Source organism: Argiope bruennichi, chromosome 11 (assembly GCF_947563725.1).
Source record: "Argiope bruennichi chromosome 11, qqArgBrue1.1, whole genome shotgun sequence".
Taxonomy (NCBI): domain Eukaryota; kingdom Metazoa; phylum Arthropoda; class Arachnida; order Araneae; family Araneidae; genus Argiope; species Argiope bruennichi.
This window is the reverse complement of record NC_079161.1, coordinates 26,452,822-26,473,829: the sequence shown is the minus strand read 5'-3', so window position 1 is coordinate 26,473,829 and position 21,008 is coordinate 26,452,822. Positions and strand designations below refer to the sequence as shown.

Below are 21,008 nucleotides of genomic sequence, written 5' to 3'. Positions count from 1 at the left end.
CTTTATTCCATTTAGAGCAATTTTTCCTATTGGCAATACGCGCATATCTCTAATGATTTAGAAGTTAGGCTATTGGTCCATGACTAAAATTAACATCTTGTATATAAGAAAGAAGCTTCAATATTTTTCCATAATTGCCATAGCTAAATTGGTAGGATATGTAGAGCTGAACTCACCTGGTGTAGGGCATAGATTCGAATCTGTAAATTAAAGGCTCAAGTGAAATTAAATTATGACATTTTCTTTCATGCAAAATGAACAATGGTCAGCTAAGTATCACTTGAATGAATTAGCTCCAATTTAAAAGGGCCAGTTGCCTTTTCGGACGAATTTTGAAAAAAGTATTTCACAATTTTTTCTCATGGAGAAAGATAAGTCAACCATCCAACTCTCCGACCCGCCACGAAGGCACACGGATTTAAACCATAAAACTGAATGACCGGACCGCCGCAACAGCAACATTGGCGGGAGCTGTGGTTGAGTCCTAAGGGCCGTCACCGGCCACGGTACAACCCTCCGCGAAGGAAATACGTCCCATCATCGATGAGAGGAGTCAGATCCCCCATGCATTAGTGTACCCTCCAGGGTGGCGAGATCCAACCACCATGCCGGAAGCATCTCATCCTCATTTTGAGGTCCTCCCCTGGGGATGCATGGAAAAAGATAAGGGCAATTTCAATATGCCAGATGATCCGCAACTAGCAATTCGTCCCTAAAACGTACCAAGTTTTCAATTTTGGTTAAGAAAGAGGACAATCCATAACCATGTACTTCTGCTTCATATCTCCATGCCATTTTCCTTTAATGCTTCATTTTGAAGGCCGTTACAGTCTGATTGGTAAAGCGTTGGATTCACATTCCTTGGATAGTGAGTTCGGAAAACACCGGCTCAGACTCTTCTTGTACATGGTGGCTAGCGCACATATAAATCTGTCGTAGCCACAAAGTCCCTTAAGGCAAGACAAAAACATTGGGAGTACTGGAGCTGAGGTGATCATTCTCAAATTCAGGACTAAATTATAATCTGGAGATGAGTGAATATAATGTATGAATGAAGTCCGCCCTGTGAAAAGAGCTGTGTCGCATGATTAACTAAGACGTACTCATGGCCCTAGATGGTGCTGCTGAAACAAAAGACGCTAATACTCGGCTTAAAATAGCTGACTTCATCATCGGGCTTGTCTATGACGAGTGATATAAGCAATAACATGCCTTAATGCATAAGCCCACTAAGAGGTTATCTCTAGGATGCGATGGAAATGTTGTTAAAGAATGGTTTTTCTTACATTTTATAGTGTGTGTGTGTGTGTACTAGTACTCGATACTCCAGACAGCTGAATTTTAAAACTCATTTTCTTCTGCTGAATTTTTAAAATAAAAATTGTTTATAAACTATCAATTTGCGTATTTCTTGATGGTAATATCAATAGATATTTCCTCACATGTTCATTGATTCCATTTCTTAGGAAACGCCATTGAAATCGAGAATGGCACTTTCCAATGGGACAAAGAATCCGACCCGACTCTGCATGAGATCAGCATTTCGGTCCCACCCGGGTGCTTGGCGGCCGTCGTCGGGCCAGCGGAAGCAGGAAAGAGTGCCTTGTTTTCCGCGATCATCGGCGACATGCATTCCTCCGCCGAAGGGGTGGTGCGAAGAATGAAGGTAGAATTCTTTCTATCAAAACTCTTTTTACATTTAATTTAGATGAAAGTTAAAGTGAGAAAATTAATGAAAGAGAGGAAGAAGAAACTTGAGTGATTTCCCCAAAATTTTCTCGCTTACTCTTTAATAAAGCAGTTATCCCAGAAAATGCCTTGCATGGCATTTGCGTACAATAGATACGAAATATTAACATTTGGCGGGAATTCAGCATTTTTACTGATTCTGTAATATAATCCCTGACTAATTTTGGGGCGATTCATCCCTGCCATGAGAAGTGCATAAAAAAAAAATCGAATTTCGGTTTCAATGCATTCTTTTCAACTGACTCAAACAAAAATTTGGCATAAAATTACATTTAAAATCGCAAAATCATGCACCACATTTGATATATTTAAATCACAGCGTTTTTTAATCAGGGCATTCATATATTTCTGAAAGTACAGATCAAATGACAGTCAAGCCCCCCCCCTTTGGATTTTGCTCAAAATTTGATAGGTGTCTGCATTATAAATGTAAATCTGTGTACCGAATTTTATCTATCTAGCTCTCTTCGTTTTATAGCTATCTTTTTAAATTGTATTCGAACTCCGAACGCAGTTTGCTCAAAATTTGATGGAAATCTACAAATTCGGTTTTATGGATATGTACCAAATTCAATCTGTCCTTCTCAAAACGTTTTTAAGTTTTTTTAAAGTTAGAGACAGGCAAACAGACGGACATTTTCCAAAAACATGTTTTTCGTACTCTGGGAGTTCTAAAACGTGGAAATTCGTCAAAATCTCGAGTTCGAATTGTTTTTCACTATTACGATATTGTCTCTATACTTCGTGTACGAGAAAGTAAGTCAGCCATCTAACTCTCCGACCCGCCACGAAGGCACACGGATTTAAACCACAAAAACTGAATGATCGGACCGCCGCAGCAGCAACATTGGAGGGAACTGTGGTTGAGTCCTAAGGGCCTTCACCGGCCACGATACAACCCTCCCCGAAGGAAGTACGTCCCATCATCGATGGGAAGAGTCAGATCCCCCACCTATTAGTGTACCCTCCAGGGTGGCGAGATCCAACCACCATGCCGGAAGCATATCATTCTCATTACGAGGTGCCCCCCCCGGGGGATGTACGAAAAAGTAAAAAAAAAAGGGGGGGAGTTGTTTTGTTATTTCCAAGTCATTTAAGGCTACCAGCTAGTTTCGCGTTTAACACTCACCTTTGCAATAAAAGATTTCATGAGAAATTGATGAAAGGTAGATTGTTTGAAATAACAAAATTAATTTCCATTTCGTTTCAGACAATTAATTTCTTTTAAATTTTCAAACTCGGTATTCCCTAAGGATAGAATCAAATAAAGTAGGCTTTTAAAGTCTATCACTTATCAAAATTTCAGAGTCTAGACTCGCGCAATACGCTCAAAGACGTGTTCATTTACAGGCGTGTTTCCATTTTTTTATTTTTTTATTTTCGCTTTTTATTGACAACGATTAGCCTTTTAAGAGGTTAAAAGGCATAAAATTATTCTGTAAAGGATATGAAATTCTAATACTTTAGTGATATAGCATCTGAATCCGTTAAATCCAATGTCGGAATTAGGAATTGAGCGATCCAATAATATAACCAATGCAAGTTATGATTTTAATGACTGACCATTATGTCATGGGAAAAATAAATTTATCTGAAAAAACCCAAGAAAAAAATGAATAAAATAATAAATTCTAGAAATTTTTTCATTAATTATTATTAGCAAATTAACCATAAACATTATCAAATATTGATCTATCAAGAGTAATATAAAGTAAGCAGTTAAATGAACAATTAATGTTCATTTATGATGTTAATATGCAATTATTTATAATTAATTTAATAATACTTATAATAATTGTGTATTATAAGTATTTAAGTATTATAAGTATTAAGTATCTGTATTATAAGTATAAGTGACACCTTCTATTCCTAATATTTTATACTTCATAGAATTTCTACTTTATACTTCATCATTTTGTTTATTTATTTGGCAACAAAATTAATAACATTTTTCAATCGACCTGCTCGTCACTGCTTAGGTGTATGAAAAACAAAAGTTGTTTATAACAAGTGATATAAAAAATTTTTTAAAGTCAATTCCTACTTAGGTCAACAAAGAAATTTTTTTTTCTCCCATATAAAACTAAAATTAGTTAATTAAATGTAATTAATGAATTAATATTTGAAAAAACTGTATTAACATCAAATGTCATCCACGACATGTTTTAAAAAATGTATTTGAACTTGAGTGGTTGAATAAAAAGTATTTTATTAACGATTAAAAATTTGAAAAAAATATATAAACATATATAGGGAGAGTGTGAGCTAATAGTAGGAATTGAAAAATGAAAAGTATTTAATTTTTCAAACAAGATTGTTTTTTTATAACTTTTGGCGGCACTTTTCGCTTCCTTTCGCGTTAGGATTGAACAACATATTTACAAACAAAATTAAGTTAAATTTGGCATATCGCAAGAACTTCCAGTCACTTTTTATGCTGAATGTTACGTCTCTATAAAACGATAAAATAACAGACAACAGGTTTATATTTGGTAATTGATTTAAATTGCAAAACTCATTTCCTAAATAAGTAAATTATCACCTAACTAAATGAAAATTTAAACTTATATCTTCCAAATTTTCTTCATCAATTTCAGATTCAGGCTCAGCCAAATCTATTGTTATGGCCTAATGTAAAAGCTCAAAATTTATTGACTCATTCTAAAATAATCTGTTAACACAATCATTTTTTTCAGCAGACGATTTATTTTTGTAGATCTGGTGTGAGTCATCCAACAGGCTGAAGCTCAATTTTTAACATCTGCTTTTCTTTAAAAGCAAAGAAAAGAATAAATAAACAAGAATGATTTTGGAGAATCATATTTATTCAAACTATTCCCTAACCGTGAATCAAACAGATGCACTTTTATCTTTTTTTTTATTATTATTATTAATAATCCACTTTTTTTTCTGGATTAAGTGAAAAAGTGAATTTAATCATGTTCGTGTTCGTGTGAATGTCAATGTCGTCACATTTTTTTATAAACTCTTTTCTATACCAAACCGTGATCGTTCGTTTTGGAATTTGAAAGCAAATATGTATGCGAGTAATTAATATTCTGATATCTTTGCAATTTGTTGTTCTTTACTGATAAAACTAAAACATTTTGACCCAATGTATTATATTTTCATATTCAGTAGGTTAAGAGCATTTTCATGTAAAAAAAAAAAAAAAAAGATGACAATATAAATGTATAAAGGAAGCCACGCAAATTATTAATGTTCTTATGATCAAATGAATGGTATTCTTCTATTTTGGATTATTTATTCTGATTTAGAGTAAAATGTATCGTTTGTCGAGTATTTATTCTTTTTAAGCAAGCAGTTTATTGTTACAAACATTAAAAAGGCAAGCATTAATAAGTTTTGTGGTGAATAGCATATAAGCCAGTTAACAACTTTTCCACCCGAAAAATCGTTTGGTATAATGGTTTAGTTACTGGGCTGCGAACCACAAGGTCTCAGGTTCTGTCCTAGCACATCGCCTACCGCGTCAGTTTCCTTTCTATTATTAAGTATAATTATTATGTGTATAATTACATTACTGTACTAAATAATTTTGAATTCATATCATCATTCTTTTGAATATCAATGAATTACGTGTATAAACTCATGTTGCCAATGTTGAAAATAATACGAGTTTGCTATATAAATGGTTATTAAAAAACCCAATGTCTCGGAATAGAGAAGGGCCGTATTTACAATTACATCGCTATCTTTACATTCTTTTCTAACATTTCTATTTTAATTATCTATCAAAATTTTTAAAAATTTTGAAAGAACATGAAAACAATTTTAACAGAAAGAAGACACCAAAGATTACATTATAATATATATACAAGAAAAAGATTTCAACTGCAAAAAAAAAGGGGGGGGGGTGGATTTTATTACAAATTTTCAACTTTTGCATTCTCGAATTTTTATTAAATTCTTCGCCTCGAAAGACATTTTATAAAAACTCCAACTCTATAAAACGCAGAAGGATTTATTCTTAATTTATACTTGATGAAATTAAAGGCATATTTCGCTTAGATTAACTTCTATTTTTAGACTACAAAAGGGCTATTTCAAGTTGAAGTATGTAATTTTCAATCATCGTCAGATGTCTCTGATAAACTTTTTTCAAATTACCATTTCACACCAAAGAAGTGATTTTGTGGATTTAAGGTGGAGCCCTCTTCAGTATAATATTACTTCTAATAATATTTTGCAGCTGCATTAATCAGCGAGACGCTGAATTGAGTGAAGATGTAAAAGCGTTTAATAAAGCAATCTGAAATGTTCACATAGCGACTTTTTTAACATTTGAATTGTTGCCATTCATTAAGAAGTGATAGGAACGATTTATATGCCACGTAATTTAGATGTTTATAAACAGATGGATTATAAAAAAACTATCCCGCTATGTGAGACCGAAATTATCATGCCGTTCACAGAAACGGAATAAAATTTTGGCTCAAGGTAATTTGAGGTATGAGCTCAAGAATCGTATGAAAACAACAGTTAAGCTCAACAGTTACAGTTACAGTGTTAAAATTTCAACATTTTTCAAATGGCAACACCAACTTTATTTTATTGGAATGTGTTCTCCAGAGCAAAAAACAATATATTTCGTTGGAACGGTACCGGTAGCACGAAATCACCAGCGGTAGACAGGCTAAGGAGAAAAGAGAAAACAACCAATAACAGCAGAGAACCATCAGAAAGAAAAACATTTAATCGGGTTTCGCAAATTTTCTATTTGACCTACTTTAACCATGGTGGCACTTTGCATGCGGCAGATGGTGCCTAGAATCAAAGCACGTGCCATGCCGAAAGGAATCTATCGAACTTCGCGTCTTTGTTAGGCATACCACTGTTGTTTTCGCTTTTCTCCTTAATCTGTCTAGCACTGGTGACTTTCAAGCTGCAGTTACCGTTCCAACGCTATTTATTTATTTATTTATTGCCTGCTAAAACACATTCCAATAAAAGAAGGTTGATGTTGCCATTTGAAAATTTTGAAACTTTGTCACTGCACTGTTAGAGCTTCAATGTTGTTTTTCATATGATTCTTGAGTGCATACTTCAAAATTCCTTCAACCAAAATTTTATTCCGTTCCTGTAAATGGTATGATAATTACGGTCTCGTATATCGGGGTCTCATATACAGGGTGGTTTCTTTATAACCACCATGTATATGGATATATAATAGAAAATTGCACAATGTGAGTGAATAAATTTCAAGCATTTGGCACGTTCGTGTGACAGTCGATATATTTCAGGGTAAGCGACTGGCTTATGTGGCGGAGGATCCGTGGACACCGAACACCACAATCCGGAAGGAAATTCTCTTCGGAAGAACGATGGACGAAGAGAAATACGAAGCCATTCTCAAACTCTGCGGTCTTCATCTTGACCTTCAGTCCTTCCCGGATGGCGATCTCACCAACATAGGAATTCTGGTAAGTAGATTTTTCTAATTTATATTTGTTCGCTTTTGAAGAATAAGTGCTTCAGATGTCCTGATCGAATTTTCGAATGTTATCGAATGAGGTTCGAGGGAAATTGTAATTCGGAAAGAAAGGACAGAGATGAATCGGATTTTCAATTTTGACATAACACTAGAATTTGTTTAGGGATGACGAATATTTTACGAGCGGTTATTACATAACCAATATCAAAAAGTCACAAATACCAGTGATCAATACTTTTCAAAGAGGGGTGAGATTCAAACTCTTGATACGATCTTACTGGTAATATTTTGATTACAGGTCTTGGATCATGATATTAAGTAACAATCGATACGACCTGTGAATGGGTTGAAAAATGAACGAACCGGGTATTCTTGGAATTATCGTATCATTGAATTGCATATCACAGAAATTTATCGGAGCGGTGACTTCACTGGAAAGTGTGAAGTCACCGCTCCACTTCATGGGAGTGACCTTGACACTCCGATATTCGCATTTGACGACGCACTATTCCATAAAGATAATTTTTAATTGCTTGTGACATGACTGTAAATATTCTGCTTACTGCTGGCGCCATCTATTGGTAGAATAGAACTAAAGTAAACATTTTAAAGAAATGACATACATTTTTAATTCAAATTTTTCAGGAAATGGTTTACTCCAATAAAGAAATGAAATAAATAGGTTTGAAAAAAAATCAAGAAATAAACTGAAATTGATAAATGAATTCAATCACACGTTACTTACATTAGTAAATTATGAATTACTATTAATAAATTTTATATTTTATACTAATTAATAATTTTTAATTAATAATATGATTGAAATAACAGATATTTGGAACAAATATTTAAAAATAATAATAGCAAAATTATTTGTTATTCAAAAAATTGTGGATTATGCATCTCTAAATTTGTTTGCTGCACATTTTACAGTTTAAACCAATGGATAGCTCTGAAGTTGTGAGAGTGATGCATTGTGTAAGATAGGGCGATGGATTATTTTTAGTCCTCTGTTCAATACGTTTGTCGTCTTCTAACAGAGACAAGAAAAACGTTGCTTAATGTTATGGGGCAGTATCTTCCTCGTCTGTGATAACAGTCATTCTAAATGAAGAATGACTCAGTGAAAAGATATAAAGAGACTTTACTTATAGTGCATAAACATCTTCCAGTTGATGGGATCCTCGTCATCTGAGTACGGTTCAAAAGAATTAGTTTACAGTTCTAACTTAATTTACACATTTCTCCGAAACAGATAAATATAACTGAAGAAACACATCGCTCAGACAGTTGCAGAATTATCTGCTTGTGTGTATTTCCATCTTTACTGGGCAAACTGCATCGTTTTGGTTCCTATCCAATCCAAATTATAAATTTTAATAATTACAATTGGCAACACTTGGAATTTTTTTTCTGAGCATGATAGCTATTTAATAGACCTTACCCCCATCATCGATTATTTACTTATATAACCAACACCGGCTGCCTCCACCTTTTGAAAAAATGGTGTACGGTGCTCGTATCGATGATTTGGAGTATCCAGTACTTATCTAACTTGCAATCTGTGCACAAGATATGCACTGTTACTACAAAATGGAAAGCAATTTTTTTAAGGCTTCAAAATTAACAATCAATACGAAAAGAACACAAACGCCAATTCAACGGAACTAAGGAGGCAGCCCCTATTGCCTGAATATCACTGCCGAATTCCTCCCCCATCGTTGAATATGCTTGATTGAATACCCTCGGCGCGTACTTTGTTTGTTAGAAACACTCGCCCAGATGGGTTTGGGGGAAAATGAAGTTTCCTATAAGCATTTAAAGAATATCTGAGTATAAATTTGCTTAATGATTATCAACTAAACGGAGACTACTTTTGTATATCAACCTTCCCCCACTTAAGAATTCGAGCCATCACTGTGGTTTTTGAGGTGGTGGGAAAATGTTCTGATATTTGACAGAGAAACTCGGGCTTTCCAGTATTCTGAAATAGCTGAATTAAAATGACCTTCGGCATGGAAGGATTCACAACTTTTGGCTTTCTTCCAGCCTTCCTCTAAAATTGTTTGGGAATTTAATTTGTGAAGCTGAAAATATAGATGATTAAAATCATAGCACTAGAATCAATATAACCTCCGAATGATCGCTTATTCATTTTACAGGCAAACAGGTTAACAGAAGAACAATTGCAAAGAGTGTGTTTGGCACGAGCATTATATCAAGACGCTGATATTTATTTACTGGATGACCCGTTTCATTTGTTTAACTCTGAAGACCGAGAGCAGCTCTTCCACCAGGTTTTAGGACCAAATGGGTTTCTTAAGGAAAGGGTAAGACCCAGCACATATATTCTATCTCTCTTACATAGAAAATGCACAAATACGTGGCACAAAAATCTCTCTTATCACTTATTGTCGAATGGCAACGGCCAACTGTTAACAAATCATCATATGTGCGCAATATTGCTGTAGCTTTATGACTCTTCATTGAACAGCTGCATTTATTGAAATTTCATTGAACTATTCAACGAAGCTATAAAATATGATTAGAAATTCTAGAGGGGAGGACTCACCTGTTTTACTGATTCGCCATGCCACCAAAACCTCCATTTAGTCAGAAGAAACAAAAGTATTGTTTGCTGACGGATTCTAAAACCCATCACGTTTTTGCGCATGCGTTAGAATAGATTTAATTCATCAAAATAAAGGGTGAGTAGAAAGATAAAAGGAGATATTGTTTACATTTAATAATAAAGTAAACTCGGATGACTCGCGGACGGAATTAATATAAAATGACGAAGAATATCAAAAGCTACACGATACTCGCACACAAATGAAAAAATATCAAATAGGCCGGAAATAAAGGTCAAATAATAATGAAGAAATCCAGAAATGTTATCATCCTTCCGCGTCTCGCTGCTTTGTCAGATAGAATCGTCGGAAAACGGTAGTTGTAACCTCTACCTTTATAAATCATATCATCTTTGTTTTGATAACATACGTAGACAGCGAATGGCAACATTATAAGAAAGAATATTCTTAGAATAATAATGTTCTTAGAACAATAATGTTGAAAAAGGAAGTGTTCGTAGAACAATAACGTTGAAAAAGGAAATGTTCTTAGAACAATAACGTTGAAAAAGAAAGTGTTCTTAGAACAATAATGTTTTAAAAAGGAAAGTGTTTCTTTAATTCTCAGTATTTCCTATAATATGTAGCTCGATCACATCCAAGTTCACCAAAAGAATGCAGCGGTTGTTACACCACAAAACATTATCTTCTATTAAAGAATAATTTTTCAAAAAACACTTTCCTTTTTAAAACATTGTTATTTTAAGAATGCTTCCTTTTTTTAGCATTATTTCTCTAAGAAAACTTGTTTAACATGATTGTTCCGAGAACCCTTTCTTTTTTTTTAACATTATTATTCAAAAAACACTTTCTTTTTTAACATTATTGTTCTAAGAACACTTTCTTTTTTAACATTATTATTCTAAGAATATTTTTATTCCAAGAATGTTCTTTCTTATAATGCTGCCCAGCAGTCAGCTCTGCAGGGTGCCAAAGCATAAACAGATACACATTCGCTTTTATTATTAATTGTAGATTTGAGAATTTTCAGTGTTTTATTTTTATTTCCAGACCAGAATTCACTCTACTCACGATCATTCTCTTCTACCAGAATTTGACAAAATCTTCTTCATGTCAGAGGGTAGGATCATAGAGACTGGAAGCTTCCAAGAATTAATCACCAAAAATGGCGATTTCGCTAAATGGATGAAGGAAAATCAAGATAACCCCGAAACAACCAGAAACGAAGTCCTAAAGTTGTTCTTTTGCACTTGTTTTAACTACACACTTTTATTTAACTAGAACTGATTCATGTTTATGGAATGAGTTTCAGAATTTTTTTTTTATAATTGTGTGTTTACAGTGACAATACTATATTACTATAGAATATGTTAAAGAGTAATTAGTTAATATGTACGCACAAAAGGCTCTCTTTAATCCGATATTAACACTAGTCTGATTCTCCTATTGAAACATGTTATTTCGTAATCAGTCATTCTTCGCAATTCCCCCCCTCCTTTAGTACTTTCTGGTTGAACATGTTCGTATTTAACACATATATTAGCATATTTTTCCCTTAACATAACGTTAACTCGTTTCCTACACATAGAAAAATATATCATTGTATAATTCTAGTGATTGATGTCTGTATTATCCGGACACTCTCTGTAATACGGTAGGTTCCTTTCCCTTAGTTGTCGTATTATAGAATATCTATTGTAATACAATATAAATAGCACCACTTTGTTGTGAATGTGAGATAAATGATTTCGAAAACTCATAAAATTTCTAATTATAAGATATATAAAAAGCAGAGAAAACTGAAAAATATTTGTTATAATAATATTAAGTAGAAAAACATGTTATTTATTTAAAAATAAATAAAGTAAAGTAAAAACAAAATTTAAGAGAGTGATGTCATGAGAAACTTTTATAAATAAACTAACTCACAACGAATATCTTTTTTTAAAAAAAGGACGATACTCTGAACATTGATCAAAAATTAAAATATATTAATAATTTAGTCATAATTCTTGTTTACTTACAAATGGCATTCATATTTTTTTGATATCGTGCTGCCATCTATATTTTCGAGAAAATAATATTTTTCATTTTAATCTGCCAATGAAAACGTTTTCAAGACATATCAGTTTTTATAGCAAAATTTAGTAATTAATATAGTAAAATTTTCGATTTCATACTGGTTACGATACCTGAATTGAGAATCTGAAAAAAAAAAAAATAATAATTTCACAATTTAATAATACTGATCATCGTAAATTTATGATTAAAAAGATTAAAGAAAACAATTCCAATAAAAAATTCGAGTTATTAATTTACTAATTTAAAAAAGAGCTTTTAAAAATTTCTTTATTAAATCTATTTATTGTTTAAAATTGTCTTTATGCCATGATTATAACGAAAGATTTATTTACTACAAATTAAATTGTGTTCCATTACTTTTATGTGCTCTCGTATGTACTTCAATATTTTTTTTCAAACTTCATACAACGAAAGTATCATAGGTTTTCGAAACCTCTTAGTACTTAAAATAATTTTCAGGGTGCATAAAACTTTTTTTAGAAATCTAAATGTATTTTAAAAAGTTTACGAAATCATTCTGATTTTTAATATCAGTTATCCTAATTTAGAAGAAATCTTGCTGGCCGTAATTGATTGAAGGTGGAAATCATAATTTTGGATTCAACGATTTTATTTACGTTTATTACCAAAAGTAATTGTTTGCATTAATGCTTAGTTCTATAATTGAAAGGATTTCTTTTTTAGAGATTTGGTGTGTACTTGAAATTTGGAATGATGATTTTTTAAAATGTTATTTATTTTGTTTTATTTATTTATTTATTTTGTGAACGATTTCAAACACATTCCAAAACACAGTTAAATATAAACTCTGCAAAAACGTGGAAAAGCAATGTACATATACCCAGGATAACATATTAATGACTGGATATTAAACATTTATATTTTCCAAAACTATTATGCAGAGTATAATCAGTAATATGTAAAAATAAAGAAAATCCATTTCAATTATTTTTTTTTTTTAGTTATAAATGTTCGATTTGCGAATTTTTTGTAAACAGAGCCAAGTTTTAAGTCGTCAATAGTGTTTCATGCAGCACTGATGCATTTTTTTTTTTCGACAATGGGAGCTTACAAATAAATTTTTTGGCTTAATTTCATAAAAAGAAATCACATTTGCTAAGATCCCAGCATTTTAATGCCCATGTAAACAAGTGTTACTTGCGCGTTCAATTCAACATTGTAAAAACTCCTCATTTAGGTAGGCTGCGAACATCCAAAATTCAAAGAAATGGAGCTCCAATTTGTTGAAAGACAAAATTTGTATTACTAGCCGCCCTTGACAACTAGCTTGTTCGCCCTGATTATTAACTTTTGAGCCTATTAAATATTAATGTGAAATGAATAATTTTTTTAAAAAAAAATTCGCCTTTTTATTTGATTAGACCAAAAATTATGAATTTAATTGATATAAGTAAATAGCAACACGTGCCGATTTAAAAGTGTATATATTACGCATTAAAAGCGGAAGGGAAAGTTTTACTTCAAAATTGCTATGCAGTGTGTGTTTTAAAGCAGATTTAAAAATTTTTTTACTTAAAAAATGAGATTGGCGCAATTTTTCTCCTTATAATGTAACCGAAATCTTCTTTTTAAAAAGTCGCGTCATTTTGAATTGGTATGCGTATGGTAGATGACAAAGACAATAAATTCAATTATAATCAAATCAATTGCAATCAAAGACAATAATTTGAATGCCTATTCCATTTCAACTAAGATTGAAAAAAAAATATTATAATTTCAACCTGAACAATATATTTAGAATTTATTTGTTCTTTATTCAACACGAATTCGTTTTGACTTAGAATATTTACTTTATCTCACAATAATGTGTAATGCATGTCCTAAAAATTTATTTCAAACAGTTTTAACTCATACTCAATGTTATTTACAGTGCATATCTTAGGATAAACGCCAGCAGTGAAGAAGTGGATGTTAAGGAAGACTATGATGATGAGAAAGTGGAAATAAATGGAGTATGTTAAACGAAACGTATTTTTCTTAAGCATTGTGAAGTTATTAAAATGAACTTTTCAGAACATAAAAAAAAAAAAAAAAAAAAACCCAAACAGCTTAAAATGCTATTATTTTTGCATGACGATTCTGAAATCATAGAACAATTTACGGTTAAATTGAACATAAAAAAAGTGCAATTATTTTTTTGCACAAATAAAAACCGGTAGATGCGTTTCTTTTGTCTCTAAAGGAATTAAAGAAGGAGTAAAGGGCCGGGATAGCCTGGTTGGTAGAGCGTCGGATTCGCGTCCCTTACGTTGCGAGGTCGAACCCCGCCGGCCGAAGATTCCCCGCGTGCTTGGTGGCTGACGCGCATTAGTAATACCACTAGGGGGCACTGGACCAGGGGTGATCGTTCTCTGATTCAGGTCTAAATTACGATCTGTGGTTGAGTGAATGAAGTCCGAACCGTAAAAAGTGTTGTGACGCGTGTGTAGCTAAGTCATTCTCTTGGCCCTAGATGGCGCGACTGTTGAAACAAGAGGCGCTCCCCCTCATGAATAAATCGGCTGCCTTCGAACGGCGGGCTTGTCCATGGCAAGTGCCATAAGAAACAACGACAATAAGAAGGGGTAAATCAAACAAAATGTGCAGAGGACGAATGATGGAATGCACATGTATTTAAAATTGAGGGAAATAATACCATGGAAGTCATGCGCCTATATTTGCTAACGGAGTGGCGGTAATTTTTAGTAGTTTGCTGAGTTCATTTCAAATTTTAGCACGAACGTTTCTTCAAGTTTTGGAAAGTTCATAATTTAAATCTCAAATATCTCCGCACATTTTACACATATTTCCATGAAACTTTTCCCTACGTTTTTATTATGGCATAAGCACATTTTTCTAGATACATTTTTTTGCTCGTTCTCCTTCATTTTCGTAACTTCCTTATTTCACCGCTGGGGCAGCTGTAACATGTCTCACTACATTCAGCATAGTCATTTTATCGGGTTTCAGAAATGACCGGTATATTTCAAAAATCAATAAAAACTAAACGGGAAGCGATAGAAATATACCGTTTGTTGCAACATGCTTGGGCCAGCAGTAAATTTTCAGACAAACTTGCGAAATTAGTTACAATTTACAACAACAGATGGCGCTGCAGGCGATTTGAAAGATTTAGAAGCAAACGCAGTCTGAGTTCGCCATTCTGTAGGTCGTCTTTCTGCTTTAAGCGTGTGCTGTTCACAGACTGCAAGTTTGTTGTGAAAAAATGGTTTATTCCTTAGAACAAAGGATTTTTCTGGTGTTGGAATTCCTCCGCGTAGAACACAGTGTTGTTGCAACAAGACGAAGTTTTCAACGAAAGTTTAATGTAACCAAAGAGTCGAAAAGCGATACAATAAAGGATCTATTTGAAAAATTTTGAAATCGCTAGGCATGAACCCCTGCGACTTCTTTCTGTGAGGACACTTGAAAGATCAGGTGAACCGCCACAATCCAGAAACAATTGAACAACTGAAGCAATACGTCTGTTCTGCATGTGAAGCCATCCCGCCTTAATTGAAATTATTCATTTCAATTAATTAATAATTAATTGAAATGTTAAAAATTTTTTTCTCTAGCGGAGTATATTTTTCTGCAAAATTTATTATTATATCATTTTAAAGTTAAAAATTTTATCTCCGTGTAATTTTGATATAATTTTAATAAACTTCGAAAAAATATTTTAAACTTTCCTTTCAACAATACTTTTTATTCTTTAGAATTGCTGCCTTTATACACGCATTTTTTGCTGTATTAAATATATTTTTTCCATGCACGTTATCATTGTTACAATTAATAATAAATTTTTAAAATAAAATAAAGACAAACGAAGCGGGTTTAAAACATAGTCATGCTGCGTTATTTCAAACGAGATTTGAATTTCCTCTTTTATTATTTTTCATTTTTGGCAGGTAAAACTGAGGAATGTAAGGACATATTTTCTATATGGATCATTGAGAGGATCTCTTCTGTTTTTCCTGGTATTTGTGGCATACCTATCTCTTGATGTGAGTGCACTCTGCTTGTTATTAATAGTTACCCCTATTAAATTCTGTATTTTAGTTAAAATTTGTTCATAAAATATACAGATCGGCTCTAGTGTTTGGTTGATCCAGTGGAGCAAAGACGTTGGTGAGAAGCCTTATAAGGAATGGTACTACTCACGGAAAGTTATTTACGGCTGTTTGCAGTTTGGACAGTGTAAGTTGTTTTTGATGGTATTTCTATTGTTTAATGAGAACTATGACAATCTTTCGCACTCATTTGCATTGTCAGTATTGCTATACGGTGACAAAAATATGAAAAATTTCAGGCTATTGAATCTTATCGAGAGATGGCGCCACGTAATGTTCGCCAGCGTCATCGTCTTGCAATTGGGAGCATTCAGCCAATTTTGTTAATATTGATAAAAGCAGACATTTAGTTGTAATTTTGTTCATATTTATAAAGGCAGATATTTAAACGAAATTTTATTAATGATCATAAAATTATCGGGCTGTTATTGTAATTACAGTTATATTTGTAATTGTCTTTTTTTTTTGTTCTGTTGTTTTTTCTCTGATTTTAATATGCTTTTTTAAATCGTTGTCGTTTTTAATAAATCTCTTTTTTCTTTTTATTCGCTCTTATGAACTTCATTAAATCAAACAGCATGGAATAAAGATATGACAATTTTTCGTGCCCATCCGCATTGCCAGTACAGCAATGCGAGCAACAATTCAAAAACATTAAAAATTTCAGATTGTTTTAACTTACCGAGAGATGGCGCTCCGTAATCTTCGCCATCGCCATCACCATAGCAACCGTCAATATTCGGTCAATTTTGTTACTACTTGTAAAAGCGAACGTTTAGTTCTAATTTTGTAAATACGTATAAAAGCAGATATTGAAATGCACTTTTATTAATATTCATAACATTATAGGCTGTTATTGTAATTACAGTTCTATTTGTAACTCTCTTTTTTGTTCTGTTGTTTTATCTGATTTTACGATGCGTTTTTTAATCATTGTTCTTTTTAATAAATTGCTTGTTATTTTTATTCTCTCTTTTGAACTCCATAAAATCCATTCATACATTTTGGTTCAATCAAAGAGCGTGCGTCAAATGCCAAGACAATCATTCCCCGTGCATTGTCAGTATAAAAATAAGAGCGATAAATAAAAACATACATATTAATCTTTGTCGTGCATTTATCATTTTTACTGAATCTATCGTGTTGTCTTTGGTGGACTTTTGGCGATTAATCCTTGGCTTGCGGTTAATAGTGTCCAACAATCAAATTTGTTTTTTAGACACATTTTTCACAGCCGATTAAAATCAAAATTTGATACAAAAGTACAATTTTAGTCATAAATCGCACACTAAATTTAAGTCATTGTATATTTAAGTTATGGCTTTTACATGTTTCTGAAAGTACAGACCGGTCAACCCTAGTAGGATTTGATTCAAAACTCGATAGGTATCTATACTATTGATGTTAAATCTGTGTAACGAAATTTCTTCATCTAGTTCTCTTCGTTTTGCAATTATTGTGTTAACTTATATTCGAACAGCTGGATATACAGACTTTCTCTGAACAGATTTTGCTTGAAGTTTGACAGAAATCTGCAAATTTGGTGTAAAGACTATGTCAACCGTCTATCTAATTCAAAGCGTTTTTGAATTATCTTTGTCACAGACAGACAGACAGTTGGGCATTCTCCAACAATGTGTATTTCGAGCTCAGGGAGTTCTAAACCGTGGAGATCGTCAAATCTCAAGTTCGAATTTTATCGACCATTAATATACTTTCTCTATACTATGTATACGAGATAGTGAAATAATTGTTGAGACGTCGATAATATATTGATTCCAAATATGTCTCTAGTTAAATTAATACATTTCTTAAAAATTGGTTGTATGATTTCATTTTCACATCGGTAAGTGTTCTTTTTTCTTTTATAGGTTTTATACTTATCACTGTATTTGGTTTCGGGTCTTTTATGGCCAAGAGATTTGCAGTAAACTTTCATAAGTCGATGCTTCGGAGCGTTTTGCGTGCCCCAATGTCATTTTTCAACACCACTTCGCTGAACACCATAGTGAAGAGGTAAAAATGTTGTCAGATTTATTTTTTAAAATTTACAAATCAGTTATTTATCTAAAGCAGCTTGACAGTGATAGAACTTCCCATTACAAACAATATGCGCTGAAGTTTATGCAGGTGTGTACATTAGCAGGCAATCTTAACCCTTCACTGCGTATTAGATTTGATACATAATCTATTTTTCATGTATTAATAAATTTTTTTTTGTCCACGCTGTATCAGATTAAAAAAATCGTATCTTCCTATTTTCCAACACCATTTGTGATTTATTTAATTGTGAAAATCACATTTCAATAAAATTATTGGCGACTTGAATTGATTTTTTTAGGCAGTTAAATAACTAATATAATGTTACGAAATTTCCGGGGGTTCGTTTGGATAGTGGGAGTTATATGGTGTGGAGAACACTCAATCAGCAGGCGGCAGTAGAAAATGAAACAACGACGTTTATTTACACGAAGACATACAGGACAGCACAAAGACGACAACTATATACAGCACAGAAGACGATTATCTTCAGCCGAGACGTGCAGCATACAACAGTATACACATCAGCTCTACTCCGTCGCTGCTCCGCTAGTCCCTGGAAGACGAACTCTTCTCCGTCGCTTCCGACCACTCTTCGACTCCACTGGTTCGCGACTCAATTCACTGTTCACTGGTCCACGATGACTCTTCTCTGTCGCTTCCGACTACTCAATTCACCACTCGACTCACCACTACTCTGCTCTGTCGCTTCCGACTTCTCCTCAATTCACCGCTCCGGTTCACGACTGCCCGGCAGCTGCGGCTGCTTCCTTTTATAGGTCTCAGGAGGCGCGGCTAGACGCCTTTCAACCAATCAGGAACATTCGAGGCGTATCTCCGTTCCTACTCGACGGATCGGGAAAATTCTCGATGTTTCGGGTATAATCTATTTTGGCGCCAAAGTCGCCAAATTCGTCGCCAATGCTCCAAATGATCGCCAAGTTTGTCGCCAAGCTCTGGGACCTCCTATGGAACCGACTATGCTGGGAAGCCGCCTCACAGATTCGTAACAATAACATGCATTTTTTTCCCTCGGGAATTTTACCTTGCTATGTGGTATGATTGAAAAACATGAATTCAAATAAGTCAGTTTCAATAAATCAAAAAGTGCATATATTACGAAATAAAAGAGGAAGCGAAAATCTTACTTAAAAGTTAAAAACAGGCGGCTGGATGTTTTGACGATTGAATTTGAATTCCATCATAATATTTACAAGACATTGATTTGACTGAATAACAAATTCCATTAAAAATAACATTAAAATGAAGGAAAAATTGTACAGTAATGAAATTGGCATCATTGAAAATGTGAATTTTTTTTTAGACTTAAGGTAATATGAAGATCATCTCTGTAAGATAATTGTTTCGGAAGATTTGAGCAACAATTTCCATAACCAAGTTTTAGAAAATACCCATTAGACGATGTTTAAGCGCTTAGTTAAATTTTCTGTTTGAAACATATTTCTTGATGATTTCTTTTTTATCTTCTTTCCTCTGACCGAATAGACTTTTTTGGTGATACGGCGGGCACTGTCCAGAGCATTTCTAAAAATGTTTTGCAGCTCCATTAATTAGCTTAGTGAATAATCTGAAAGTTATATGATGTTTTGTTTGCATTTGACAGATGTCATTCGGTAATAAATAATAAAAGCGACTTCTGTGCGACATACATTCGCTTTATGTGTGTGTATAGACTTAGGAAAGAGAAATTTAGGTATCTTTGAAAGAATATAGTAAATATTAAGGATTTTTATCCCTTCACTTGGAGTGCCGAAACCTGCTGAATTAAGCAGTTTTATAAAGCGTGTGTTGAATTAATTAAATTAAAAAGAAGTGGGAATTGGATCAGGAAATAAAAGTACATTTTAGAATGAAGTTAATAAGAGTTAAATTAAAATAAAAGAAAACTAATTAAGTTTTTAATTAGATTAAGATATATCATTACATATACATAGATAGATAATAAAGGAATTAGTAGTAAAATATTGTTCTATTCATTTCTTCTAGATTTCGAGACGATCTCAAGATAGTGGACGACCACATGCCGAACGTACTTCTGATGACTTTTATGTTGATGGTGGGAATTTTTGGCTCCTCTATCGTCATAACAGCGATTCATCCTTTTTTTCTCATCGTTCTTACTGCACTTTGTATTCTCTGTTTTTTCCTTATAGTAAGTTGGATTTGCAGTTCTGTTTATAGTTCTTTTGATACAAAGAATATTTATTTGTGTAATTTTGAATTGAGTGTTATCTGCTATTTTTTTCAATGACATCGTTGCTTGGTAGTTGTGAAAGAAAATATTTTTGCACGTTCTCCCGTTGGTGTGGTGTAGAAGTTTCGAGAGGTGGTGCCAGCCCAGATGTCGTCCTCCTCATCTTACCACGGTTCAAAATAACGAGATCCGTCTCAAAATAGCTTTTAAAAACGGGACGCTAATATAACTAAACTAAACTACCCTATCCCTTACACTTAAAGAACTGATCGAAATACTATTAGTAATTCTTAAGGACAGAGAAAGCAACGAAAATAACCTCTTTGTTAAGAAGTGCAGCAAATGTTTTTATTTGATTTATGTTCACTGTAAATAATCTGTTAAAAACTTTTTTATAATAATATCTGCTGACAAGAAATACTCCAGAGTTAGGAAGGGTAAGTCAGCCATCTATCTCTCCGACCCGCCACGAAGGCACACGGATTTAAATCATAAAAACTGAATGACCGGACCGCCACAGCAGCAACATTGGCGGGAACTGTAGTTGAGTCCTAAGGGCCGTCACCGGCCACGGTACAACCCTCCCCGAAGGAAGTACGTCCCGTCATCGATGGGGGGAGTCAGATCCCCCACCAATTAGTGTACCCTCCAGGGTGGCGAAATCCAATCACCATGCCAGAAGCATCTCATCCTCATTTCGAGGTGCCCCCCCCGGGGGAATGGGAATGGTATACTCCCTTACTCGCACTGTTCACCAACTCCCTGGAATCACATTGTGACTTTTATGGGGTTTTTGTTCACTC

General features: G+C 33.5%; 1 protein-coding gene across 2 annotated transcripts in view; it reads left to right on the top strand.

Annotated features, from left to right (window-relative positions):
• The window catches only part of LOC129956986 (ATP-binding cassette sub-family C member 3-like), a 98,096-nt gene that overhangs the window by 61,106 nt on the left and 15,982 nt on the right, over nt 1-21,008 (top strand). For both annotated transcript variants that reach the window (XM_056069079.1, XM_056069080.1), the window contains exons 15-23: nt 1,467-1,666; nt 7,014-7,193; nt 9,367-9,534; nt 10,846-11,030; nt 13,769-13,850; nt 15,789-15,884; nt 15,966-16,077; nt 17,822-17,966; nt 19,998-20,163. In XM_056069079.1, the coding sequence (XP_055925054.1) occupies nt 1,467-1,666; nt 7,014-7,193; nt 9,367-9,534; nt 10,846-11,030; nt 13,769-13,850; nt 15,789-15,884; nt 15,966-16,077; nt 17,822-17,966; nt 19,998-20,163 (1,334 nt within the window). The remainder of the gene's footprint in view (nt 1-1,466; nt 1,667-7,013; nt 7,194-9,366; nt 9,535-10,845; nt 11,031-13,768; nt 13,851-15,788; nt 15,885-15,965; nt 16,078-17,821; nt 17,967-19,997; nt 20,164-21,008) is intronic.